Here is a 27,349-nt window from a genome sequence, read left to right on the forward strand (position 1 = left end):
CCTTCCAGATGCTTTTCCCATAAAAGGCAAAAGAGCCTCGACTGGGAAGGAGCCGCCAGAGCTAATGGGAGCCAGTCGGGGAGGGGACGGGGGGGGCGAGGACCAGAAGCCTCCACTTGCGAGGACATCATGGGGTGAGGGAATCGGGGAGCCGGGCAGGCAGCGCCCCCTAAGCCTCCACCCCAGACCCCTCAGTCGTGGGTTCCATCAGAGAAGAGGGGAGCCCCGCCCGCCCGCCCTGCCTGGGGCGTCGGACCCAGGCAGGCAGCCGCAGGCATCCCGGTCCGGCAGCCGCTGAGGCACCAGCGCTTCCTCCTGCCGCCACGAGGAGGTGCTGCAGGGCTGGGAGGGAAAAGGCAGCAGCTGGAGAGAGGGGTATTTAGAGGGGGGGCATAGCTGCTTGCCTGGCCCCCTGCGCCCCAGCAAAAATAATAGAGTGTCCTTGGATGAGCAGCTTCCTAAACGTCCCCGGGGTGGCTGCTTTCGGGGTGAGCGCACGTGCAAAGAGGAGCCCCCCAACACACAAACACTCAGCAGTCTCCGCTCTCCACTGTGGGTGGAAATGGCACGCACCCCAATTCCTGGTCTCTGGGGAGGGGGGAGCAGGACTGCCTGCATTTCCAGGCTCAAAACAAGTTATTTGTAGGCAGCTAAAAATAGCCGGAGGGGGAGGGCAGGGTCCTATTTCTGTCTGGGGGAGGATGCTCTACCTGCCAGCGCGTGGGGGGGGGGAGGGAGCCCCCTCCCCGGTTTGTTTGCCTTAGGAAAGTCGGGGGGGGGCGCGGGAGGGGAGGGAGGGGGACACCAACAGCATCCTGGCGGCTGTAACCAGAGCCGCTTCCCCGGCCAAAACGCGGCGCGGAGGTTTTCTTTGGCTCCAGAAGCTCAAAAAGATGGGGCGGCGGCGGTAGGAGAAATACCCCCTCCCGTGTCAACAGCGGCAACCCTTGCGATGCCCCACCCAGAAACACTCAGAAACCTCTTCCAGCGCCTCCCCCCCCAACATCCAGCGTGGGACTCGGATGGCCTGTTTGGGACCCCCCGTGTCCCCCCTGCCGCTCCCTCCCCGGGGCTGCTTCTGGCAGGAGGCGGGAGACACAAGGCAGACCGCAGCCGAGGCAGGAGAGGGGAAGGCGAGAAGCGAAGGGACCAGCCGGGCTCCGGATTCAGGAGGAAGCTTGTGGCTAAGGGGGTTGGGGGGTTTCGGGAGAGGAGAGGGGCCGGGTGTGCGTGCTCAGGGGCCGGGCAAGACCCCCACCCCGACCCTCAGAGAAGGAAATGCCAGACCAGATGGGTTCCCCACCTTCTGTGATCATATAAATGTAGAGTTGGAAGGGATCCCCGAGGGTCATCTAGTCCAACCCCCTGCAGGAATCACAAGTGATGATGCTTTAGCACAAGTGAGGCTTCCAACCTGTTGGGAGTTTTAGTCTGAACCATCACCAGACGGCTCAGGTGGAGCCAGCTTGTTTTCTGCTGCTGCTCCAGAGGGTGGGATTTGAGTCAAGGGATTTAAATGACAAGAAATGAGATTCTGATTAAACACCAGGGAAAGATTTTTGTCCGCAAGAGCAGCTCAACAGTGAAACACATGACATCAGAAGGAGATGGACTCTCCAAAATGTGGGAATGTTCAGGGTGGCAAGAGAGGATATATTGTTTATGAATATCCTTCCTAACTTGCGCTAGCAAGTCCCTTTACTCAGCAGAGTTTACATCCCCCTTTTTACATGCACAGCAGATAGCTGGTTGCAGGCTCGTGTGAGCCTCTCACTATTACACAATTCAGTCTGTCTCAGACTGAATACACAATTCAGTCTGTCTCAGACTGAATTGTACGTTCCTGGTAAGTTCCCTTGAATTCCTCTTAAAAGAATAAAGACGCCACAATCTTATTTAAAGTCAATAAAAAGAAGTTTACTTACATCAGTTCACAGCTGGATCTCTGAAGGCAGACTTAGTTACAAATATGTACATGTGGATCTACCCCATATGGGGGAATAATCCCAGTGCTTCTGCTAGCCGAGAGCTAGCAGAGCAGTCAAACAAAGCTGGTCAAACGAAGAAGGAAGTCAAACGAGAGGTGTGCTGTGTGACTTATCCTTTTGTTACCTGGACAGGTGACGTCACACCCACCTTCTATCACATGCAAAAGGAAGGATGCTCCAGCCAGGAGGAACAGGAAGTTTCAACTGGCTGGACCAAATATTCCCTGGCACGTCTTCTCTAGCATTACAAGGAATGTTGTACTTGACTGCCTCTCATGGATCACATCCCACACAACAGAAGTCTAGTGTCCAGATCAAGGGAAGTCGTGTTGTTGTTGTTTAGTTGTTTAGTTGTGTCTGACTCTTTGTGACCCCATGGACCCCATAGCTCCTCTCTATTCTGCCTTGGTCAGACCCCACCTGGTGTCCTGTGTCCAGTTCTGGGCACCACAATTTAAGAAGGATGTTGACAAGCTGAAAGGTGTGCAGAGCAGGGCAACCAAGAGGTTCAAGGGTCTGGAAACCAAGCCTGATGAGGAGCAGTTGAAGGAGCTGGGCACGTTTAGCCTGGAAAAGAGGAGACTGAGAGGAGATATGAGAGCCAAATATCTCAAAGGCTGTCACATAGAAGAGGGAACAATCTTGTTTTCTCCTGCTCTGGAGGGCAGGACTTGAACCAACGGTTTCAAATTACTAGAAAGGAGATTTTGACTAAACACCAGGAAGAAATTCCTGACAGAAAGAGCTGTTGCGCAGTGGATCAGACTCCCAGGAGCGGTGGTGGACTCTCCTTCCTTGGAGCTTGTTAATCAGAGGCTGGATGGCCATCTGTCATGCTTCAGCTGAGATCCCTGCCTGGCAGGGGGTTGGACTAGATGACCCTTGGGAGTCCCTCCTAACCACGATTCTGTATGGAAAGCACCAGGCTGCCCAAGGCTGCTGTTTTAGGAAGGAGGAAGGAGGCGTGATGCTGTCGTCTCCCCTGCCATTGCTAACCAGGGACACCCCCTGCTCTCTCTCTCCCCACAATACTTACTCGGAGTATTGTGGACCCGATTCTGTGGAATTCCCCCCTGACTGAGCTCAGAGGGGCCTCTCCCTGCCGAACTTCTAGTACTTGCTGGAGTTTTTACATTACTACAGTGGTACCTCGGGTTACATACGCTTCAGGTTACAGACTCCGCTAACCCAGAAATAGTGCTTCAAGTTAAGAACTTTGCTTCAGGATGAGAACAGAAATTGTCCTCTGGCGGCACAGCGGTAGCAGGAGGCCCCATTAGCTAAAGTGGTGCTTCAGGTTAAGAACAGTTTCAGGTTAAGAACAGACCTCCAGAACGAATTAAGTACTTAACCCGAGGTACCACTGTAGTATTGCAGGAGGCACTTTAAGGAAGCTTTGATGATGTTGTGGTCCATTTCAACTGACTTCCCTGTATCCCATTTGCAACCTCACAGTGAGAAACTAAAATGTTATGGAAATGGCTGGCACAAACCAAGCCCAACTGTGTCTCTGCTCCCCCCCCCCCCGCCTGCCTGTTTGCGGAGGGCAAGCTCTGCTTTGTTGTTGACTCAGGCGCCCCACCCAGATCCACCCATGTTATGCTGATCCAGGATCTGATCTCCCTAAACATGCTAGCTGCTGCCTTGCTTGCCCCTCCAAGCTGCTTTGCTCAGGCCCACCCCCCTCCTGCCAATCAGCCACATCCCAGGGATTATGTGGCAGTCTCCGTGCAGACAGGCCAGGGACCCCAGGAGCTCAGGGGGCTGTAATAAGTCCCAGCCTCAGGGCATGGCCTTCCTTAACCGCCCCCCCCTTCATAATGGAGGGAGGACAGTGCTCCCTTTAGATGTGGCAGCTTGGACCACAAGTCTGAAAGTGGAGAGACACAGAGGGAGAGGGAGAGAGGGAAAGGGCTATGCACTTTGCTGCTCTATTTTAAACTACATATTTAAAACTGCTCTGTTTTTATTCATTTAAGTACTGGATGACCAGCAAGCAAATAGTTTAAAAAGGCAAGTGTTTATTATTTTACTATATAGTTTTATGGCTTTATAAAGTTTTAAACCACTGTGACGTACAGTATTTCTATAATATAGTGGTATATAGTTTTATAAACTAATAACAATTATTGTAACTCACTCTACGTGGGGCTGCCCTTGAGACTGACCCAGAAACTCCAGCGGGTGCAGAATGCCACGGTGAGACTCCTTACGGGGTCCTTGCCGCAGGATCACATTCACCCGGTGCTATACCAGCTGCACTGGCTCCCGGTGGAGTACAGGATCAGGTTTAAGGTGCTGGTTTTAACCTTTAAAGTCCTATACAGCCTAGGACCCTCGTACCTACGGGACCGCCTCTTCTGTTATGTCCCACGGAGGACCTTACAGTCTTCAAACAAAAACATCTTGGAGATCCCGGGCCACAGGGAGATCATTCTGGCCTCAACCAGAGCCAGGGCTTTTTCGGCTGTGGCCCCGACGTGGTGGAACGCTCTGTCCCAAGAGACTAGGGCCCTGCGGGACTTGACATCTTTCCGCAGGGCCTGCAAGACGGAGCTGTTCCACCAGGCCTTTGGCCAGGGCACAGCCTGACCCCCTCCTTTGGTAATCCTCACAGAAATCTAGCCCAATGGTTGCCATTAATTTGATTTTGAGTTGATTTTAGAATGAACTGATTTTAGAATGCTGTGTTACTTTTATTGTCGTTAGCCTCTCTGAGCCCGGCTTCGTCTGGGGAGGGCGGGATATACCGGTAAATAATTTTTTATTATTATTAACAAACTGTTGTGAAGAAAGTCTCCAGGGCCTTCTATACACAAACACAGGCAGAACCCTCCCAATGATAACAGCCAGGCTGTTCAGTGACATCATTCTTCTGTGCTCTGTGACATCATCACTTCCACAGCAGTGAACTGCGGCGCAAGTGATGTCACCAAGGAGCCTCTCTCTCGGCTCAAGGAGGAGGCGGGCCAGGAGTGGACTGGAGACGTCTGGGCTGTAGCAGAACGGTGAGCATGAAGCTCATCATTCTGGAGGACCATGCTCAGGCCAGCGAATGGGCAGCAAAGTACATTAGGAATCGGATCATCCAGTTTAGTCCTGGTCCAAGCAAATATTTCACCCTTGGACTTCCCTCCGGAAGTACTCCGTTAGGGTGCTATGGGAAACTAATAGAATATTACAAGAACGGAGATCTTTCTTTCCAGTATGTGAAAACCTTCAACATGACTGAGTATGTGGGTCTTGCGAAGGATCACCCCGAAAGCTACCACTCCTTCATGTGGAACAACTTCTTCAAGCACATCGACATCTCCCCTGAAAACACCCACTTTCTGGATGGAAAGGCAGCAAACCTGGAAGAGGAGTGTGAGGCTTTTGAAGAGAAGATCAAAGAGGCTGGAGGAATCGAGCTCTTTGTTGGAGGCATTGGCCCAGATGGTCACATTGCTTTCAATGAGCCCGGCTCCAGCCTGGTGTCCAGAACCCGAGTGAAGACCTTAGCGATGGACACCATCTTGGCCAATGCCAGGTTCTTTGGCGGAGACTTCTCCAAAGTGCCCACCATGGCACTCACCGTTGGCGTGGGCACAGTCATGGACGCCCGAGAGGTGATGATCCTGATCACAGGAGCCCACAAGGCGTTTGCTTTGTACAAGGCCATTGAGGAAGGAGTAAGCCACATGTGGACGGTGTCTGCTTTCCAGCAACATCCCCGCACTGTCTTTGTGTGCGATGAAGACGCCACGGTGGAACTTAAAGTGAAAACTGTGAAGCACTTTCAAGGTCTGATGCTGGTTCACAACAAGCTTGTGGATCCACTATACAGCATAAAAGAAATGGGAGCCGGGAGAGGGCAGTCCAAGAAGCCGTATAAGGACTAGCCTCTTGTGATTCGGAGCAACTGGTCCTTCACTTAGGTGGAGCTGGTTGAAAGCCTCCTGCCTCTGTATCTCGGGAACGCTCTATGGCAAAACGCATTATTGGAAAATGTCATTTTCTCAGTGGTGAGGCAGTAGCAACAGATGCAGCTGCACCATGGAACTAATTGTCAGTTTGCCCCTTTTTAAAGACCAGACGAGGAAACCGAGGCTGTCTCTTCTCCTTAACAGAGGACTGCATAACTTAAGGGTTACGGAGAAGAAAATCTGAACATGTTATCTGTCTGCATAGCAAAAAGATGATCTGTAACCAAGAATGGGACGTGAAAATGTGGAGCTTTTGCTACTCATCTTTTTTTACATTAACATCCGTACATTAAAAAACAACAACCAGATAGCCTCTCTGGGTCCTCCCTGCTTCCCAACAGAACCATATTGAGGAGGCGTCTTCTCCACGCTCCCCATCAGCTATTTGAGCCAAGGTGTCAGTGTTATGCACTGAGTTGAATAGGATCCAAAAGGCAGCAGTCTGATTGGTCCTAGAACAATAGGGTCCAGAATGCAGCAGTCTGATTGGTCCACAGGAGCCACCCAATCCAGCTCAAGGTGGAAGTGAATCCGCAACCTGATTGGCCTACAGGTGAATCCTGGAATTAGCCAATCACATGGGGCCCATTGTGTAGGACCAATCAGACTGCTGCCTTTTGGATCCTATTCAACTCAGTACATAACAGTTGGGGGGTGGGGATGGAGGGCATCCCTAGCAGGAAGGAGATGCAGGGGGAGAGCTGGCACCCTGGCGAGTAGGGGGGTATCGCTGCCATTGACCTGCTCGGCCCCAACCACTCGGCAGTCCATGGGGGGGTCGCCCTGGGTTGCTGTCGGTCTCAGAAGGCAGATTCGGGGCTTGTGTTGGGGCATCACACACAAAGCCCCCTTTGTTCTACAGGAAGCGATCAGCCCCACACAAGGATCTCCTCCTCCCTGGTGGTGCTCGTGTGGGGTCTCGGGGTCAGAGTCATGTGACACCTGTGGGGCAGAACCTTAGTTGTCCAAGTCGGGTCACAGAGGAAGGGGGCAGCAGGGTCGTAGCTAGGGGGTGGTGAGGAGGCCCCCCGCCAGGGGCGCAGACGAGGCCCCTCCCACAAAATTGGCTTTAAAATATGTCCATAAATATGCCTATAAATAAAAATATTGAGTATTGCCTTGTAAGAAAAGGTTTTAAATAAAGGGTCTTTATGCGGGGGCCCTGTTTTCCCTGTTTTCTGGACGGTTCTGCCAGGAGTGCAAGATCACCTAGCTACGGCTCTGGGGGGCAGCTGCACTTTCTTCAAGACCCCCCCCCCCACTCACTGCAAAGCCACTCTGCCCTCCTCGCCTTCCCCTCCCCCAGACCCACCTTCCCTTCTGAACTTCTCCCCACAGCATGCAAAGAAATGAACTTCCAAGCTCTGGTGGTGGGGCAGGGAAGGGGGCATCATGAGTTGGAGGCATAATGTAACACATGTGACCGAGGGGTCTTCAAGGGGACGCTGGCGGAGGAGAGAGGGGCCCCCACCCGTCACAGCTCTGCTCTTAACTGTAGTGCAGAAGGAGTGGTTTTTTTGAGGGGGGTGGTCTCTGCTCGCTGGTTCCTCTGAGCTCAGGGCTAACCCTGCTCCACAGCACTAGGCAACAGACTTGGATTCCTGCGTGATGCTCCAAACTAAAAGGATGCACTTGAGCATGCAAAGAGTAGATTTCTCGGTCTCTCTCGCTCTTTCTCTGTTAGTCCCCTGAGATCAGGGAGCGATCCTGGGACTGCCACTTTTGACAGCATTGCAAGTTTCTTGCACGGTCATTAGGGCAGAAATGTAAAAGGTGCACACACACACACACACTCCCCCAGCATGGAAGCACACTGATGCTGGCAGGGCCTGCCCAATACTTTGTGCTGCCTGAGGCAAAGGGCAAGATGGCGTCCCCACAGTCCCTGCGTAGAATTCAACCAGGCTGGCAGCTGAATCAGCTCTGTCAATGGGCAACTTCCTCCACCACACCTGTTGCCTGCAGGTGAAGGATGAGGGGGAGACTGCTGCCACCCCTTAGGAACTGCCGCCTGAAGCAACTGCCTCACTTTGCCTAATGGTAGGGCCAGCCCCACACTGAGGGAACAGCAGCACCCACCGAAGCTCCTGCTGGCTGATGAAAAGTCCTTTGTCCAAGAGAAAAGGCAAGACTTGGTGCGGTTTGATAAGGGGGGGTTTCATCTGGGAGATCACTTTAGCCCCTCACCCAAAAAACTCATGCACAATGATAAAATTATGGGGGTGGGGAGGAAACGGGGCCCACAACCCCCGCCCCACCTCAGCTCCTCCTCACTTCTGATCATCCCTTCTGCTCTTCTGCAAACAGTAGCTGAGGGGCCTGTCTCAAAAGCTATTAGGAGGGCGGAGGTATTTTATGGCCAGCCCCACCAGAGATTGAAGCCCTGCTCCCTGCGCAATAACAGCCCAAGCAGGGCGCGCAACACACACACACACACACACACACACACCTCCTGCTTCCTCCCTTGAGGCCAAACATCACATCGCCCCACAATAAAAGTCAAACATTGAAGTCGTGTCCACTGGCAAATCCCAGCTGGCAGAGCAGAGTGAGTGGTGTGTGGCTTGCCTCTGGCCTGCACATTCTCTTCTCGCCCCCCCCCGCCTCCCCCCACAGCTCCAGAGGCCAGAGGAAGTGGGGGCCACTGGCTCTGCCGGGCCTTCTCCTGCTCTCCCCCTGAACTTTTGCAGCAAGGCAGCCAGCGAGAGCCAAGAGCTGATTGCGGCCAAGGAGGAGCCAAGCAGAAAGTGGGGCAGGGGGGGCTGTTTGGGGCAAGAGAAAGAGCCCCCTCCATCAGAGAAAGAGAGAGAGAGAGAGAGAGAGAGAGAGAGAGAGAGAGAGAGAGAGAGAGAAGCTTGACTCAGCTAGTCCCTGTGACTGTCTTCTCAAAACAACCCATTTCCCAAGACTGGGCTTCCAATCCCAGAATGGCAGGCTTGGAAGGGGCCTCAAGAGAGGACTATAAATGGCACGGATGACCCAACAGAACAGCACACACCGCTCCACTCTGCTCACTGTGACCCTTTGACCTCTGGGCAGGGCCTGGCATGCACAGGAACACGGACAGCTGCCCTTTTGCCCAGTCAGTCCATTGGTTCTCCTGGCCCAGCCTTGCCCACACTGACCAGGCAGGAAGCCTTTTCCTAGTGCTGTGAGCTGCCCGGAGACCTCTGGGCATAGGGAGGTATAACAACAACAACTGCTGCTGCTGCTGTTGGAGAGGGCAGGGAGAGGCCTGGGTCCTGCTTGCCAGCTCCCCAGAGGCACTGGGCATTGGGTGGACGGGATGCTGGTCCTTCTTTGGTTCATTGGCTCTCCATATTGACTGCAGAACCTCCATGCCCAGGGGCAGTCTACCTCAGAGTACCAGACAGTGGGGAACACAATTGTTCTTACCACTCAGTTTGAGACTGGCTGTCTACATGCCATGCTTCTGAAGGACGTGGCTTCCTCCCCGCTGCAAGAACCCAGGGAACCGTAGTTCTCTAAGGGCGCTGGGACTTGTAGCGCCAGAGGGCCGCCTCACCTCACAGGCAGAAGACTGGCCTTCCTGGGGAATGGGGCAGGGGGGTGTTGCTGAGCCTCCTGGCAGCCTGAGCTGGGCCAGCCTCTCCCGCAGGCCTCCGAGGTCCCCCGTGGGATGACCCCTGCCTTCCTGCCTCGTGGTCTTGGCGCCTGGTGGGGCTGGGGTCCCGGGAGAGCCTGGCTGGACAGGCGTGGGAGGGACGGAGGTTATTTCAGGGCCGGGGTCTTGTCCCCGAGGGATCGATGGGGATGAAAGAGATCCCAGAAGCGATCTTGGCGGGCAGGAACCAGCCGGGGAAGGTCTAAGAAACAAAGGCTACCCTGTCTCAGACGTGACACACCCCCCCTGGGACCGTCCAGACGGATTGCTGCCTGGCAACTCTCCTGGCCAGTGACGTGGGGCGGCTGGGGTGGGACGGGGGCCAGGAATCCCCCCGGAGCAGCGGCGGCGGGGCTGCCCCGACGGGGCCCCCGCGGCGTGGTGGGTCGTGGCCAGCCGCCCCGTGGCAGGCACCTCGCTCGGTAGCCGCGCCGCGCGTCCTCCCGGGGGCCGTGCGGGCTGGCTGCCGGCCCGCGCCCGCCCCCTCCCCGCGCCTCCTCCCCGCCCCTCCTCCTCCCGGCCCCGACAGTAACGAGAAGCAGATGTCGGCAGCCGCAGCGAGGAGGGCGCGGAGCGGAGGGGGCGGCCCGAAGGAGCGGCCGAAACTCCCCTGCTGGCGGTGGCCGGGCGCTGGCTGGCTGGCGAGGGGGGCGAGCTGGGGGGCTAGCCGAGGCCAGCCCGGGCCGAGGGAGCGGGGAAGCCCGCGATGGGCGGCGGCGGGGCGGGGGGGCCCAGGCCGGCCAGGCAGGAAGTCGGGGGGGAGTGAGCCAGCCCGCTAGCCGTGCGAAGTTTGCAAAACTGTCATTGCGCGCCCAGGCGGAGCCCAGAGCGAGCGCAGCGGCCAGAGGGAGTCCCGGGCTGGCGTCGGGGGGCCCCGCCATGCGCAGCTGACCACCCTCGCCAGGACCCCCAAGCACCAGGATGGCCGGCCCGGGGGCCGCCGCGTGGCTCTGCCTCTGGTGGGGCCTGCTGGCCGGGCCGGCGGGCACCATGAACTACCCGCCCCGCTACAGCCTCTACACGGGCGCCGGGCTGCCCTTCGCCGCGCACGTCCAGGGCGCCGGGCAGGCGGCCAACGGAGGGGCGCGCGTGGCCAGTCGCCACAGGTAAGCCGGCGCGCAGGGGGGCAGAGGCCGAGAGAGGGAGGGAGAAGCGGGCCAGGGGCGCATCCGGCCCCGCGATGCCTGCACTGGCTGGCAGCCGCGCTCGCCTCGGAATTCAGGCAGGGCTCTCCCTCGCGGGGTTCTTCTGCGTGCCAAGCAGACGCCAAGAGAGTGAGGGGCGCTGGAGGCTGGAAGTCCCAGACCAGCTCGAGGGGGCGGGAAGACGGAGCAGGGCTGGAGAGAAGCGGGGCGCGCCCCCCAGCTCCTTGTGCTGCCAAGGGGATGATGGGGGGCTCTATGGGGCGGGGTCGTGCCAACAGGCCTTAGAACCCGTCGCCATGAAGAGATGGGGGCCCCCCCGTCCGACCCGAGCCAGGCTCCTCCCGGGCGGTGGGGGATGGGCTGCGGGTGCTGGTCCGGGGCGTGTCCGCGGGGACTTGGGACGTGGCTGCTTCGAGTCCGGGATGGGGACGGCGCGCCCCGGGGCGCTTGGCCTGGGGCGGGCGGGGGGGGGTGAGACTCCCTGAAGGACTCTGCGGGAGAGGCGAAGGTTTGGGTGGGTGCCAGGCTTGGGAGAAGGGGATTGTCGGGAAAGCCAGTCTGTGGGGCGGGGGGCAAGTGGGGCACGTTGCAAGTCTGAGGCTGCAACCCCAACAGCCGGAGTGGGGGGCGGCGGCAGCATCGCCTCCGGGGAGATAGGAAAAGCAACAAGGGAGGGGGCGGGATGCCGCCAAGGAGGGGCTCTTTTCTGTAGGCCACCTTCAACCCCCCCCCCCGGTCTTTCTTAGTACTCCGGGAGATTCCCAGACCAACCCAGGAGCGGGGGAGGGGGAGGGTCTTTCCCAGATTTCTCCTCGCCAGGCCCCTCCTCGTGGGCAGGTTTGGGGGCTTCCGAGATGATGGATTCGCGACGGGATGCAAGGCAGCTATTTAGACCCTCCAAGTAGCGCTGCTGCAGCAACAGGTAAAACCAGCCAGGAATAGGACCAGGAGGACCACCCGATCCCTTGCTCCCTTGCCAGATCACTGAGGTCTCCAGGGGAGTCACTGCTAGACCCCCACCCCATAGAGCCCCCCATCCCCTTGGGTTTGTGTTCACCGGGAGTTGTATTCCAGTTGAGGTCAGACTCTCCCTGTTGAACTTCTGCCACCTATTGAAGACTATAAATAAATCCAGCAGGCATTTTAATTGAAGTCTGCCTTGATAGTTTTACCTTTTTGGTCTTGCGTTTCTTGCCCTCTGCTTCGAGACGGTTTCAGCCAAGCAGCATAAATTGTTTAAAAGGAATGAAGCGAGACCAACAATGTTAGGAGGTTGTGCGCAGACTTGAAACCAAAATAGCAGCTAGACGGAAGTCGAACTGTCTCGGATCTCAAAGATTTGGCAGAGCCGAGGGGCTTGAACCGTCCTCCAGAAATCCCTCCGGGGGCGCCTGGGAGACCCCCCCCCCCATGGAGAAAGAGAGTCAGAGACCCTCTTGCGAGGGGCTGCCCCAGCCACGAAATGAAACCCCTCCCGTTGTGGCTGCGGTGCAGGAAAAGCACTCTGCACGCCCTCAGAGGCGCCCCCTGTGATTATTCCACGCGGAAAGCCTTCTGGGCCGAGCCCTGGCTCACCCAGCAAAGAATGCTGGAAAGGGGTCTTCCTGTGAGACGGCAGCGGGGAAGGTGAGGAGGTGAAACCGGCAAATATTAACCAGCTGCCGGGAAGCTTTAATGTTGGCTCGGATCAGGGTCAGCTCCGAAGGCCTGGAGGCAATTCCTCTGGCCTCTTCCCAGCTGCCCATCCCAGCCAGGTCACCCCTCCCTGATCAAAGGTCCCTGGACAAGGGAGACCAAGGCAGGCAGGAAATGTCTCCTGGATGCAACAGCCCCAATTCTGCCAGCACCCAGCCGTGACCAGGTGGTGACTGGGGAGGGGGAGGTGGAGAGGCCAGGTGGGCAGAGCCTGGACCAATGAGAGGCGGGGCCAACTCATAGCTTTGACCCCATCTTTCCCCATGCTGATTTTTAGGAGGGCCAAAAATGAGGTGAAGGAGGACGCTGAGGGGCCAGGGCTTGTGAGAGCCATTGTGGTGCAGTGGTTAGAGTGTCAGGCTAGGACCTTCGGCCATGGAGCTCACCTTGTGGGTGTGACCTTGTGGGCCAGCCCCTTCCTCGCTCAGCCTCGCCTTCCTCACAGGGTTGTCGTGGGGATTAATTGAGAAGAGATCTTGAGATCCTTTGAGAAAAAAAGATGATATATCTAAGTGCAGAAGGACAGAGCAGGCATGGGCTGGCGGGGGGCAGGTGGGGAAGGGCCCCATTCCCCCTATGGACCAGCCCCCAATGGCTGCAATTGCGCATGGAGGGAGGGGGTGGCCGTGGAGCAATGCCCCCCCTTTATGCCTCCTCTGCCAGAAAAGAGCCGCCTTCATCCCGTGGAGAGAAGCAAAGGGAGATTCCCAGCTGAAGCCACATCCTCTCTTGCTCAAGATCCTGATCATCTCCGAGAAACGGGAGCGGGTTGGAGACGCCTTCCCTGCTCCTGTGGGACAAAGTCCCAGGCTCCCTTCCGAGCGAAGTCCCAGGCTGTATCAGTGGGGCCTGCTCTCTGAAGAACTTCACTCCGATGCCTCTGCCCCATCCGTGCCCCATCTCCCCTCTGCTCAGGACCCTTCTCGTTAGCACAATGGGCCATCTAGGCCAGCATCCTGTTCTCACAGTGGCCAGCCAGATGCCTGTAGGAAACCTGTAAGCAGGATTTGAGCACAAGAGAGGCATTATGGACCTTAAGGTCCCTAAATAGCAACACCCTAGAGATCCTGGGCCCTAAGGAAGTCAGATTAGCCTCAACCAGAGCAGGGCCTTTTCAACACTGGTTCCGGCCTGGTGGAACGCTCTGCCTCATGAGACCAGGGCCCTGTAGGATCTGATTTCTTTCCGCCTGGCCTTTGGCTTGGAGCCAATTTGATCCCCTTCCCCTCTTTCCTTTCTCCTTCTGTGATGGCACTCCTATTTGGGGACTTCCCTGGCTTTTTTCTGGCCCATGTAAGACCAGTCTGGATAGTTGGCCTTGGTGAAGATTTGACATTTTCATCCCCAAAAAGTTTTTGATTTGAGTTTCTACTGAAATGAGGCTGCATTTTAATGTTGTACTTGATTTTGTTTTTAAGTTGTATTTTAATCAATTGTTTTATACAATTAGCCGCCCTGAGCCCGGTCTTGGCTGGAGAGGGCGGGGTATAAATAAAAATTATTATTATTATTATTATTATTATTATTATTATTATTATTATTATTCTCCCCTCTTGTGGTTTCCAGCAACTGGGATTCAGAAGCCTTGCTGCTTTTGACTGTGGCTGGTAGCGCTTAATAGTCCTCTCCTCCTCCATGAATTTGTCTAATCCTCTTTTAAAGCCATCCAAGCTGGTCACCACCTCTGCTTCCTGTGGCAGGGAGTTCCACAGTCTAACTCAGTACTGCATGAAGAAGGACTTTATTTGGCCTGTCCTGAACCTTCAGCTTCATTGACCATCTAGGAGTTCTAGTGTTATGAAAGAGGGAGAAAAAACCTTTCTCTTTCTAATTAATTAATTTAGACAGGGCTTTGTAAAACACTAAGCAAAAGAAGGAGTGGAGTTGATCTGGGATCGGGGAGGGCTTGATCCAGAGTGCAGGACCAAGAAGTCATTTTTTGCCATGAATCAGCTGGTCGGTTCCCAAGGCTTCACGTCTGGCTTGAGTTTAGCAAGTTGAAAGAGACATGCTGTTGTGAGTTTGGTACATCCTCTTTAGAATGAGTCTGTTGCGTGTGGTCAGATAGACTTCGCAGGTTTTGGAATTAAGACCAGAACCTCCTGGAACTCTTTGGCCACAGGCAATGTTGGGAAGATAGTCCTGCGCCGTGAGACACCAACCTTCTTCCATGCTCCCTTCAGCTCTCTAAAAAACTGTCGCTTATTTTCATCCTAGCAGCAACTAGGAAATTCTGAAGTTTAAGTCACTGTGTGGCGGGAATTAAGAGCCACCTAATGAAACGGGAGAAAAGCAATGACAAAACTAGACAGCATCTTAAAAAACAGAGACATCACCTTGCCAACAAAGGTCCGTATAGTGAAAGCTCTGGTTTTCCCAGTAGCGATGTATGGAAGTGAGAGCTGGACCATAAAGAAGGCTGATTGCCGAAGAATTGATGCTTTTGAATTCTGGTGCTGGAGGAGACTCTGGAGAGTCCCATGGACTGCGAGAAGATCAAACCGATCCATTCTTAAGGAAATCAGCCCTGAGTGCTCACTGGAAGGACAGACCCGGAAGCTGAGGCTCCAGTACTTTGGCCACCTCATGAGAAGAGAAGACTCCCTGGAAAAGACCCTGATGTTGGGAAAGATGGAGGGCACAAGGAGAAGGGGACGACAGAGGACGAGATGGTGGGACAGTGATCTCGAAGCTACCAGCATGAGTTTGACCAAACTGCGGGAGGCAGTGGAAGACAGGAGGGCCTGGCATGCTCTGGTCCAGGGGTCACGAAGAGGCGGACACGACTAAACAACTAAACAACAACAACAATGAAACGGTTCTCATGTCCTTGTCCAGTGTGTGTGTTGGGGCCAAATGTCCCTTGGGGTCTCTTCCAACTCTACAATTCCATAATTCCATAATTAGTGTTGAAGCAACAAAAGATGGCAAATGTAGGTTGAGAGAAAGATCCTTTTCAGACCTTCCCACCCAATTGTCTCTTGCCCATTTGCAGAAAAAGCCACAGCAATCAGCTCTTGGCCTTTCAGATGCAAAAGAACTTGGGGGGGGCGGGGTTTAGAGTTGGGATTTGTTGAAGGAAAGGAAGGCAGGACTAGTCCGCTTCCTCTGGCCCCTGGAGAGGACTTAGGTGAAAACAGGGAGGGAGGGGGACAACAGGTTATCCTGGACCACATCAAGGCCAAGGTATCTCTCCACTGATGTCTCTGAATACTAGTTGCTGAGGGTCACAGTTGGGGGCTGCTGTTGCTGCGCTTGCATCCTGCATAAGGCTGTGGTTAATATTATTATTATTATTATTATTATTATTATTATTAATAATAATAATAATAATAATAATATATTTATAGCCCAGCCATTTGGCTGGGTTTCCCCAGCCACTCTGAGCAGCTTCCAACAGAACACTAAAATACAATAACCTATTAAACATTAAAAGCTTCCCTAAACAGGGCTGCCTTCAGATGTCTTCTAAAAGACAAAACAAAAATTTTTTTTTCCTTCCAGTAGCACCTTAAAGACCAACTAAGTTAGTTCTTGGTATGAGCTTTCATGTGCATGCACACTTCTTCAGATACCTTCTTTCAGTGTGCATGAAGATACACGAAAGCTCATACCAAGAACTAACTTAGTTGGTCTTTAAGGTGCTACTGGAAGGAAAAAAAATTTTTTGTTTTGACTATGGCAGACCAACACGGCTACCTATCTGTTTCTAAAAGACAGATAGTTGTTTATTTCCTCGACATCTGATGGGAGGGCATTCCACAGAGTGGGTGCCACTACAGAGAAGGCCCTCTGCCTGGTTCCCTGCAACCTCACTTCTCACAATGAGGGAACTGCCAGAAGGCCCTCAGAGCTGGACCTCAGTGTCCAGGCTGAACGATGGGGGTGGAGACGTTCCTTCAGGTATACTGGACCGAGGCCGTTTAGGGCTTTAAAGGTCAGCACCAACACTTTGAATTGTGTTCGGAAATGTACTGGTTTAAACCATGGAGCCTCTTGGGCTTGCCGATCAGAAGGTTGGCAGTTTGAATCCACATGACTGAGCTCCCGTCGCTCTGTCCCACCTTCTGCCAACCTAGCAGTACGAAAGCACACCAGTGCAAGTAGATAAATAGGTGGCGGGAAGGTAAACGGCGTTTCCGTGCATTCTGGTTTCCATCAAAGTGTCTCGTTGCACCAGAAGCGGTTTAGTGCTGCTGGCCACACGACCCGGAAAGCTGTCTGTGGACAAAGGCCAGCTCCCTTAGCCTGAAAGTGAGATGAGTGCCGCAACCCCACAGTCACCTTTGACTGTGCCTAACCATCCAGGTAGCCTTTACCGTACCTTTTTACTTAAGGGCTTTGGAAGTTTGGGTGTCCATCTGTCAGGGTTGTGATTCCTGCATTGCAGGGGTTGGACTAGATGGCCCTTGGGGGTCCCTTCCAACTCTGCAATTCTATGATTCTGTGGTGTTCTAAGCTTGGAGGCGCATCTGAAGCCCTGGATGCCAATGTTGGTGGGTGTGGAGACTAGCTGAGCATGGGAACAGGGAGGGACCAGACGTGGGTTTTCATGGCCAGGATGCGGCTCTGCTGAGGTGTTTCCTAGTCCAGGAGGGAGCACCACCAAGAGACCAGCCTTTGGCTGACCTCCCTTCCCTCCTGGCCTGAGACACTGGAATTTGATTTCCGAAAAAGAGCTTGTGGCTCTTTGCCTCAAAGCCTCCAGGAGCAGCTCAGCTCTTCCATCCCAAGTGGGTTGGAGTAAATGGGTTAACCTGTGGAACTCCCTCCCACAGGAGACACCAACTTGGATGGCTTTAAAAGAGGATTAGACATGTTTATGGAGGAGAGGGGGTGTCAGCGTAACGGCCATGCTCTGCCTCCAGAGGATTCTGAATGCCTGGAAACCACAGGAGGGGGAAAGTGATGCCCTCGTGCTCAGATCCTGCTTGTGGGTTTCCCAGGGGGGCACCTGGTTGGCCACTGTGAGAAGAGGATGCTGGGCTCAATGGGTCATGGGCCTGATCCACCAGAGCGACGCTTCTGTTCTTCTGTTCTTCAGCTCTCTGTGAGCAGGGTGGGGTTTGAGAGCAGAGCACACTCTGCATGTGTGCAGAGAACCTCTCGGAGGGCGAAGCCTTGGCACTGAACCCGGGGCTTCTGGCACCTTGGCTCCTTTTCATCGCTGCCTTCCGTGTCCGCCTGCAACAGAGGCCTTCCTGGAATGTGGAGGTCTGGCGTGGGGCTTGCAGTGTGGGGCAGGGGGGTCTTCCCAGTCTCTCCTGCAACCAGTCTCTCGCTCTCTCTCTGCTGCAGGAACTGGTGCGCTTACGTGGTCTCTCGCAGCGTGAGCTGCGTCGTGGAGGATGGCGTGGACACCTACGTCAAGCCAGATTACCAGCCATGCATCTGGGGGCAGCTCCAGTGCCCCCGCGTCATCACGTGAGTGTGGGGAGAATTGGAGGGGGGCATGGAGGGCTGCTGGTGGGCTGTGCTGCTGCTGGCTGCCTGGGTGGGGCACTGTGGGGTCACAGCCTCCGTGGGCAGATGGGGTGGGGTGGCGGATGCCTGTGGCTGCTGCCTGGCGCGTGCCCAGCCCATCAAGGGAAGAGGCTGCCCAGCAGGAGCCAGATGGCCCAGGCGGGCGGGGAGGGGGTCGCCTGCCCCCTGGTGGGCATCTTCAGGACTGCAGGAGGATGTGGCTCCTTCAGCTGCCCAGGAGAGGCGGGTGCGTCTGCCAGTCAGTGCCTGCAGAGGGAGTCTCTGGCCTTCTCCTCTGCTGTGCTGATTTGGAGGGCAGTGTGTCCAGCCCCTCCTGTGTAGTGTTCCCAAAGCAAGGAAGGATTGGACTCTGATTAATACAATACAATTTAATAGGATTAAATTGACCGATGGGCTGGAATAGACCCCCAAAACAGACTTTGGACATGCCTGGAGTAATAAAACTGTAGAACTGGAAGGTGTGGAAATGTTGTGGATAGTAGGAGAGGATATATTGATTTAATATCATCCTCCCTCCCTCATGCTAGTGAGCTGGTAGCAGAATACATTCCCCTGTATATAGCAGGAAGCTAGTTGGTAGATTCATTAGAATCTCTTGAGTTAAGCAATCCAGTCTGGCTTGTCCAGATTGGATTTGTTCCTGGTAAATTCCCCTTTTATTCCCTCTTAAAAAGAATAAAGACACAACAGTCTTCTCTTAAAAGTAACAAGAAGTTTACTTACATCCAGTTCACAGTATGATCCTGAAGGCAGGCTTTAGTTTATAGTTACAGAAGAGAGTGTGAGTTTATCCCACATGAGAATTGAGCCCATGTGCTGTTGGCTGAGGGCCAGCAGACAGCAAAAGAGCATCAAGAGAGCAGCATCAAGACCAGGCCCTTTTATGGGGTCTCCCAGGGTCACATCCATCTACCTGGTCACACGCAGGTGTGACAGGAAGTCCTCCTGGCTGGAGCAACATCCCCCTGTGGGTCCACTCTGGCCAAACAGGAAATGTTGTACTTGACTGCTTTCTGTGATGTCACATCCCACAGAAGGGACCTCCAAAGGTCCTGTAGCCCAACCCCCTGTAACACAGGAATCACAGCTGAAGAATCCCTAACTGACAGCTATCTGAAACACTTGCTCCTTGCCCTGGGCGTGTGGCTGGAACCCAGGGCACCCCTTGCCCCAGTCCCAGTCCCAGTCCGGATACCAGTGCTTTTCTTTCTCCCAACCAGCAGGTATCGAAGCTTCGTTCGCCCTCGCTACAAGGTGGCCTACAAGACTGTGTCAGACATGGAGTGGCGCTGCTGCCCCGGCTACTCGGGTGACGACTGCGCCGAAGGTGGGGTGCCGCCCACCACCCCCCGCCCACGAACTCAGCCCGTCCGTCCCAACCTCTCTGGCTTCAGCAACACTCTCAGCGGTCTTGGCGGAGAAGGTACCCTGGGCAGGATCCAGGGGGAAGATGCTCTGCCACCCCAACCCAGGAGGATGAGGCGGGGGGCTGGACCCACACACTGGGCAGGACCCTCACCTCCCCCCACCACTGCAGGCCAAGTCACCAATGTCACAATGCCAACCCCGGTGGCACGAGATGTGCTGGGTCAAGGGAAAATGATATATATATAAAAGAGAATTCCTGGATGCAGAGCTCTAGTCTGGGGCAAGTACTCTTTGGTGAGAGAACCCCAGCTCTTAGACCTTTAAAATATGCCCTTTAATGTGAGTTCCAAAGTTTCCCTCTCCCCCCAGCAAAGGAAAGAGACCACACACTTGTTAAGTTAAAAATGGTCACGTTCATGTGCTTCAGAGAAGTGGAACAGGCAGTAAAAATTAGCTGTTAGAAAGTGGTGAAAGTTCCTAAATTATCGGCATAGGAACTGAAGAGTGGCTTGTGAGAGCCATGCGGTCTGAGCTGGAGCAACTCAAACCTCTTCACTAGCAGACTGGCAGAACAATAGGTTTGATTAGCCATAAGGGAAGTGGAGCTAGCTAAGCCTGGCAGCACAGCTTACTCTATGGTATTAACACCTTCATGCCTTAATTAGACTCAAGCATGTTGGTTATGTGAGGCTGACCAACTCTTTGGGAGATTTAAGCTCATAACCTCAGCCTTGGAGGTTAGCTTTGAAAGAGGCATTTAGTAAATTCAGTCTGTGGAGCTGAGCCCAGTTTTGTCTCTCCTGATCCAGGTGTTTCCATTCCTGCACATTCTCAAAGCATCTTTGCAAGACCTTAGATGGCAGCTCAGGATCAGCACAGTGTAGCTTAGTTCCCTTGCCTAGAGGGTATGATTCCCTGCTGGGTGGAGCACCTGCTTTGCCAGATGACACACCTGAGTGGAGGTGTCCTGATGTGGCTCTCTTCTCTCTCTTTCTCCTCTCCCAGGGCACAGGGACTCCGAGAAGGTCCGGCAGCTGGAAGAGAAAGTCCAGCACCTGAGCAAACAGCTGCAGGACCTGCAGTCCACCATGGAGACCAGCAACACCAAACTGGCCGAGGACGTCCGCCGGGCCGTCGAGTCCTCCTTGAATGGCAAGCAGCCGGCGGACGCAGCCGCCCACCCGGAAATGAAGGAGACCCTCAACGAGATCCAGCGCCACTTGCAGCGCCTGGACAACCGCATCTCCAACCATGAGAACGGGCAGGGGGTGGCCCAGGGAGGCGGGACAGACGTCCACGGCGAGGTCCTGCGGGAGGTGGAGCGCACCATCCACGAAACCTGCTCCTCCTGCGTGACGGGCGTCTTCGACCTGCGGCAGCAGCGGGAGGAAGACCAGGACCGCATGCGGGCTCTGGAGAAGCTGGTGGCCTCCGTGGACCAGCGCAACCGGGATGCTGTGGACACTGTCCGGCAACACGTGAGCCGCCTGGCCTCCCAGCCGCCTGAGGATTGCTGCGCCCGGGCCGAGAGCAGGGTGAGCGGGCTGGAGCGGCGCCTTGACGCCGTCACAGAGGCCCTCTCCGCCCTCAGCGAGCACCTGGCCGGGCGCAGGACACCCCCGCCGCCTCCGTGGAGTGTGGACCGGCGCATGTCGGAGGTGGAGAGCCGGGTCAACACCACGCAGCGCAGCCTGGAGGAACACTTTGGGGACCTCCAGATCATGTTGGAAGGGGCGGATGAGCGGCTGCGCCGTGCGGAGGGCCAGCTGGACTCTGCGTTCTCCCGCCTGAACGACTTCCAGAGCCACGTGGGGCGGGCGCTGGCCAACCTGTCGAGGGATGTGGGCGCCCTGAAGGACAGCAGCCTGCAGCAGCAGGGGGCCCTGGAGCGGGTGCACAGCACGGCCCACGCCTGCACGCAGATCTGCGCCCCTGCGGGCAACCAGGACTCTCAGATCAGCACCATCCTAAGCGACCTGGAGCGGAGGCTGCTGGACACGGAGGGGCAGCTGCGCGTCCTGGGCAGCAACCTCCACCAGCTGGACGTCTCGGGGAAGCTGCGCAGCCTGCAGGGTCTGGTGGGCTCCCACAGCGACGCCCTCAGCCGACTGGCAGGGGAGGTGGGCGAGCTGGAGAACCGCATGGTGGTCTCCGTCAGCGCCGGGCCCCCCGAGCTGGTGCTGCAGGCCAACCGGACCCGCCAGCGTCTGGAGGAGCTGGAGAAGGAGGTCCGGGGGCTGGAGCAGCTCTCCTGCGGACAGGAGTGTGCCGAGCTGCGCGAGGAGGTGGGCCAGCTGCGGTCAGAGGTGGAGGTCTGCCAGGCCGCCTGCCAGCCTCCCGGGCGGCGCCCTGACCTGGGCAGCAGTGGCGGCAAGGAGGCAGGGGACGCCTCCCGGCCGCTGGACGGCTTCAGCGTGATCGGGGGCAGCTCCAGCGTCCACCTGCAGTCCTTGCAGGGCGAGCTGTCGGAGGTCATCCTGGGCTTCAGCTCCCTGAACGAGACGCTGGCTGGGCTGCAGGCCACCGTGGAGAAGCACCAGACGGACATCCACGAGCTGGGCACCACCAAGGACCACATCATCGCCGAGATCAACCGGGTCCAGCAGGAGGTGACGGAGCACGTCAGCGAGAGCGAGGAGCGCTTCCAGGTGCTGGGGCGCGAGGTGCAGCGCTTTGGGGGCGCCCTGCGCGTGGAGGCCTCCGACTGCCGGCGGGCTTCCGGGGGGCTGGCGGAGAGGCTGGCCAAGCTGGAGGGGGCATGCGAGAGGCTGGACACCGTCTCCGGGAGCCTGCGCAAGATCAAGGAGGGGCTGGACAAGCACGTCTCGGCCCTGTGGGGCTGCCTGCGGGAGGTGAACGGGACCCTGCAGACCCACGGAGCCCTCCTGGACAAGATCCACGGCAGCCAGCTGGGCACCATCCACCGCCGGCTCAGCACCCTCAACGGCTCCCTCCAGACCTTGCAGGGGCAGCTGCATGGCCTCACCCTGCAGGATTTCACAGGTACACACTCTGGGGCGGACGGCAGGGGGCAGGGGGGGCCTCTTGCCTCTGCCTAGGCATCTAATGTTCTTCTCCATCCACAGGACCTCCAGGGCCCCCTGGACTGGAGGGCCCCATGGGGAAGCAGGGGCCCGTAGGCCCAGCTGGGCCCCCTGGCAAGGACGGAAGGACCGGCTCTGTGGGGCCTCCAGGTGAGCAGCTGGCCAGGCTGAGTTTTTGTATCATGGTATCTGACAGTGGAGCAGCAAGATGACCTTCTGGGTCCCTTCCTATGGTTCTGTGCCTCCCTCGGAAGGGGGTTGGGCTAGATGACCTTTGGGAATCCCTTCCAACTCTACAATTTGGGGGTTGCTTGGCTTCCCAGAGCCCATTGTGTCCCAACACCCCCCTTTCCTTGCCCTGGGAGCACCAGGGGATCAGGGCCTTTGGAAGGCCACAAGAGTCTCCCCAGAACAATTAACCCTCTATGTGCTGCAGTGGGCTGGTGCCCTCTCCTAAGAGCACAGGGCAAACAGCGCCATAAGTGCTGCAAAGCGGCGCCTGCCCCACGCAGAGTCCCCTGTCTTCTTCCCCAAGGCCTGGAAGGGAGAGAGCGAGGAAGGGGAAAGGCTGCTGGCAAGGCAGCCCAACTCCCCCCCCCCCCGCGCCCCCACAGTACGCAGCCAGGAGCAGCGAGGAAGGGAGCAGCTTATATATTCGGGGCTTTTTCTTTTTTCCTCCTCCCCTCCAATTTTAAAGGTGCAGCTTATATTCGGGTGCAGCTTATATTCGGGCCAATACAGTATTATCTGTATCTTAAGAGATTTATTTTCATTCTGTTAGCGTTTAATTACTTTTTAGCAATGATCCGTGATATGTTTTTCGCTTTGCATCTCTTACCTGTGTCTTAATTTGTGCAAGCCACCTTGAATCCTGGCCTGGGATCAAAGGCGGGATCTGAATAAATATAATGACAATAATAGCAATTAATGAATTAACAAGTGGGATGGGGATGACCCCTCCCACCTCTCCCTTGTCCCCTGTGAGTCTCACCCATCTTCCCTTGTCTCTTGCAGGTCTCCCCGGAGAACAAGGTAATGACCGGGCACAGATGCGGGGGCTGGAGGGGGGCAGGGGTGTGTGGAGGTGCTGCTGCTCCTGTCCACTGCAGCGGGGGGAGGGGGGACTGGTGTCCTCCCAGTGCCACTGGGTTCCAGCAGCCAGCACAGCCAGCCAACTCTGTTCGGATACTGCCGGGGAGACGCGGGCATCAGGCAGGCCCCCAGCTGGCTCCAGCCACTGGCTGGCAGCCGGATGATCGCCGGTCTCCCTTGGAACAGCATCAATCAGCGACACGAGCCTCAGATACGTTTAGAGACCCATTCACGCTCTATCAGCAGAGTGTGAAATCTTCTCACAGCAGAAAAGGCGGACAGAGAAATGGGCAAGCATAATGTACAGCATTTTATTCAGCATAGTTCAGGAACAAAGGAAAACATGTCTGCTTCCCTTCGTCTCCAGCAAAACAGCAGGAACACAAAAGCTATATACAAATGGAAGTTCCCAGCAAGCCTGTGCTGGAAGTAAACAGGCAGGTGACACACAAGAGTCATGCCTGTTCCCTTTTAAAGTGGAACGGAACTATATCCTAACAATCTCACCAGGCCTCCACATACCCTGTTCCCTCCTCTGTGAAGAAGCTACATGCCAGGCAGCGTCTGCGTGGGGGGGTGAGCCTTGGGACTTCAGGCAAAGCTTTAGAGTGAGCTCAGGGCTACCAAGCAATAGCTCCCCAGGGAGGTGAACGGGGTCTTTGTCCTCTGGAGAGATCAGGGGCTGAACCTGAGCTGTGCAACACAGCTGCCCTCCCCAAGAGCTTGCAAAATGGGCCCCGGGGTGAATCTACACACAGAAAAAAACACACTACAAATAAAAGTCAGAATTTCAATCGTTAAAACAAAAGAAAGGAAAAAAACGCTATGGAAGATTCGCTTTGAATTTTTTTTTCTCTCCAGCGCCATCTGGTGTTGCAGGTTTATAACACATTCAAAATGCTGTTTTTTGACTAATGTGGCTGAGTCCCCAGGTCCCTGCTGTGAGGAGCGGCTGGACAAATGGACAGGCCTGGGTGGGAGTGTCTTGATTTATTTAGTTATTTATTTCATAAATTTATAAATTTCTTGATTGTAAAAGAAGAAGAAAATCACATCAAATAGGCTTACAAAAAAGACAAAGCAATAAAATTATCAAAAGGAAAATGAACGGCAGTAATTTAAGACATCTGAAAAGTTGAAATAGAAACAGACTTAAAACAGGGTTGCGTCAACTTTCTAAACATCTGGGCAGGCTTGTCTAAGCAGGAATGTTTTTAGCCGGCGCCAAAAAGAGTCCTGTGAAGGTGCCAACCTGATCAAGAGGCAGGGAGTTCCGAAGTGCAGGTGGTGCCCACTAAGAGACTGAATTCGTACAAACGCAGAACAGGTGTTATGAGGGAAGCAGGCACATACAGAGTGAGTTGCCAGCACAGAAACCAGCCAGTTCTTGAGAGCCAGTTTCTTGTGGGTGGTCAATGCAGGGAGAAAGGGAGAAGTCCCTGAAAGTTTTTCTGTGTCCCCCCCCCCCCCCGTCCACTTGCAGGCCTGCCTGGGCCACCTGGAACAACGCCCAAGGTGTCCTTCACTGCAGCACTGACCGCCCGCCACGTGGAGACGGGGACCATCGCCTTCGACCGGGTGCTGCTGAACGATGGGGACGCCTACGACCCGAAATCTGGTCAGTGAGGGGCTGGGAAATGCAGGAAGGAGAAGATGGGGCGTGGGGTGGGAAGGCCTCAGAAAGACAGGTGTGTGGGAATGTTGGGGGTGGCAGGAGAGGATATGTTGTTTATTAACATCCTTCCTAACTTAAAGTTACATTCCCCTTTTTACATGCACAGCAGATAGCTGGTTGCAGGCTCGTGATAGCTGGTTGCAGGTTCGTGTGAGCCTCTCACTATTATACAATTCGGTCTGCCTCAGATTGAATTATACGTTCCTGTTAAGTTTCCTTGAATTCCTCTTAAAAGAATAAAGATGCCACAATCTTGTTTAAAGTCAATAAAAAGAAGTTTACTTACATCAGTTCACAGTTGGATTCCTGAAGGCAGACTTAGTTACAAATATGTACATGTAGATCTACCCCATAGGGAGGAATGATCTCTGAGAAGCTAGCAGGGCAGTCCTAGCTAGAAGCTGGTCAAACGTAGAAGGGAAATGAAAAAGAGGGAGAGTGGCAGCATGCCTTGTCCTTTTGTTACCTGAACAGGTGAGGTCACGCCCACCTTCTATCACATGCAAAAGGAAGGATGCTCCAGCCAGGAGGAACAGGAAATTTCGACTGGCTGGACCAAACATTCCCTCGCATGTCTTCTCTAGCATTACAAGGAATGTGTACTTGGCTGCTCCCAGCTTCCTGCAATGAACAGGGGAATGTGCTCTGCTAGCAGCTCACTAGTGTGAGTGAGGAAGGATAATATTGAATCAACATATCCTCTCTTCCTATCCTCAACATTCCCGCACCCAGCAGGTGCTCTGGCGTGACTCTGCTGACTTGCACCAGGGAGTCAGTCTTAAACGGGACGTTCTGGGATCCAAACGGAAGCTGCCATCGCCTTCTGTGATCTGGGATGGTAAAACAGGACAGTTGGGGGGGATGGGCATTTGGTTGGACACTCTGAGAGGAGGATGCTGGACTTGATGGACCGCTGGCCTGATCCAGTGGGCTTTCCTAATGTTCTGATGTTCTCAGGGGTTGAAGAACTAGAGCTCCCAAAGCCAGGGAGGGTGTCTGGGGTGGTGTGCAAGGCAGGTGGGAGGACCAATGCCAGGCACCCGTAACGGACCTCTCCCCCCCGCAGGAATCTTCACCGCTCCGTTTCCTGGCCGCTACCTGGTCAGCGCCATCCTGACGGGCCACCGGGGGGAGAAGATCGAGGCGGTCCTCTCCCGCTCCAACCAGGCCATCGCCCGCAGCGACTCAGCCGGCTACCAGCCCGAAGGCCTGGAGAACAAGCCGGTGGCCGAGAGGCAGCCCAGCACCGGAGCGCTGGCCGTCTTCACCCTCGTCGTCCCCATGGAGGCCGGAGAAACTCTCTGCGTGGACCTGGTCTCCGGCCGGCTGGCCCGCTCCTCGGACGAGCCACTGACTGTCTTCAGCGCAGCCCTGCTCTATGAGGATGACTTGGGGGTCTAGGCGGCTTCTGGGCTGGGGAAGGGGGCTGGCTGAAGCAGCGCCTCCCTCCAGCCTGGGAAGGGAGAGCTGAGGACCCCTCCACACTGCCCTCTTGCAGCCCCGGCCAAGCCTCCCCTCCTCCCACCTCTGGGCCAACACCGCAGGGAGGGCATCCCTTGCAGCCGCCAGGCTCTCCTCTTGCTGGCACCCCCTGCCCCTTGGCCTCCCTGCCACCCATGGGGTGGCACAAAGCTTGCAAGACTCTCTCTCTTCCCAAGGCAGTGTGGGGAGGAGCGAGTGAGTCCTGAAGGCAGAATTCTGCCCTCTGCCCACTCAGCTCCCCAGGCCTGGCAGGGGTGGTGTGCCGCTGCCCAGGCCAACAGAAAGTGCCACCTCAATGCCAGCTGCCTCCATGGCCCAGCGGGAATGAAAAAGTCCCTTTTGTTATTTATCTGTGTCTGTCGTACCCCAGAGAAAGGACCCCTCCCTCCTCATGCCACTGCCCTCCACCACCAGCCAGCTTGCCCCCTCGGCTCTCTGTCACAGCTTTGCCACCGCTGGGGCTGCCTCTTCTCGCCACGTCCACTGCAGAGCTGCTCAGATGCCAATGTTATGCCAGGCTTGCCATGGATGGGCCAGACACGGGAGCCCCACCCCAAGGAGCCAACACCGCCATTTACGTGAGACGAGGAGGAGAGGCCCCTTCGCAGGACTGGGGGGGGGGAGAGGGTGGGTGGAGGAGGAGGAAGAAGAGGAGGAGGAGGAGGAAGGGGCCTCGCTCCAGCCCCGTCTCCTGTGTGGGTCACCCTTCATGTATATGCTGTGTAAAGGCCCAACTCAGCTATCAATATAATTATTGAATAAAGAAACACAACTTTTTTAAAAAAA

General features: G+C 55.5%; 2 protein-coding genes across 3 annotated transcripts; both read left to right on the top strand.

Moving 5' to 3' along the window:
• Positions 1-4,912: 4,912 nt before the first annotated feature.
• Positions 4,913-6,255, top strand: LOC310758692 (glucosamine-6-phosphate deaminase 1-like). The gene has a single exon (XM_083605559.1). The coding sequence runs from the start codon at positions 5,003-5,005 to the stop codon at positions 5,867-5,869; it is 867 nt and encodes a 288-aa protein (XP_083461685.1). The 5' UTR covers positions 4,913-5,002; the 3' UTR covers positions 5,870-6,255.
• A 4,035-nt stretch (positions 6,256-10,290) lies between these two features.
• EMILIN1 (elastin microfibril interfacer 1) lies at positions 10,291-27,349 on the top strand. 2 transcript variants are annotated; one of them, XM_083604980.1, is made up of 8 exons: positions 10,291-10,684; positions 17,717-17,842; positions 19,126-19,325; positions 20,276-22,273; positions 22,357-22,464; positions 23,329-23,346; positions 24,890-25,024; positions 26,148-27,349. In XM_083604980.1, exons 1-8 carry the CDS (start codon positions 10,500-10,502, stop codon positions 26,480-26,482), a joined length of 3,105 nt encoding a protein of 1,034 aa, XP_083461106.1. In that variant the 5' UTR covers positions 10,291-10,499; the 3' UTR covers positions 26,483-27,349. The 2 variants fall into 2 exon arrangements, with proteins under 2 accessions (XP_083461106.1, XP_083461105.1); XM_083604979.1 differs by having other exon boundaries at positions 10,292-10,684; positions 19,123-19,325.

The sequence above is a fragment of the Podarcis filfolensis genome, assembly GCF_964270895.1.
Source record: "Podarcis filfolensis genome assembly, chromosome: 3".
Taxonomy (NCBI): domain Eukaryota; kingdom Metazoa; phylum Chordata; class Lepidosauria; order Squamata; family Lacertidae; genus Podarcis; species Podarcis filfolensis.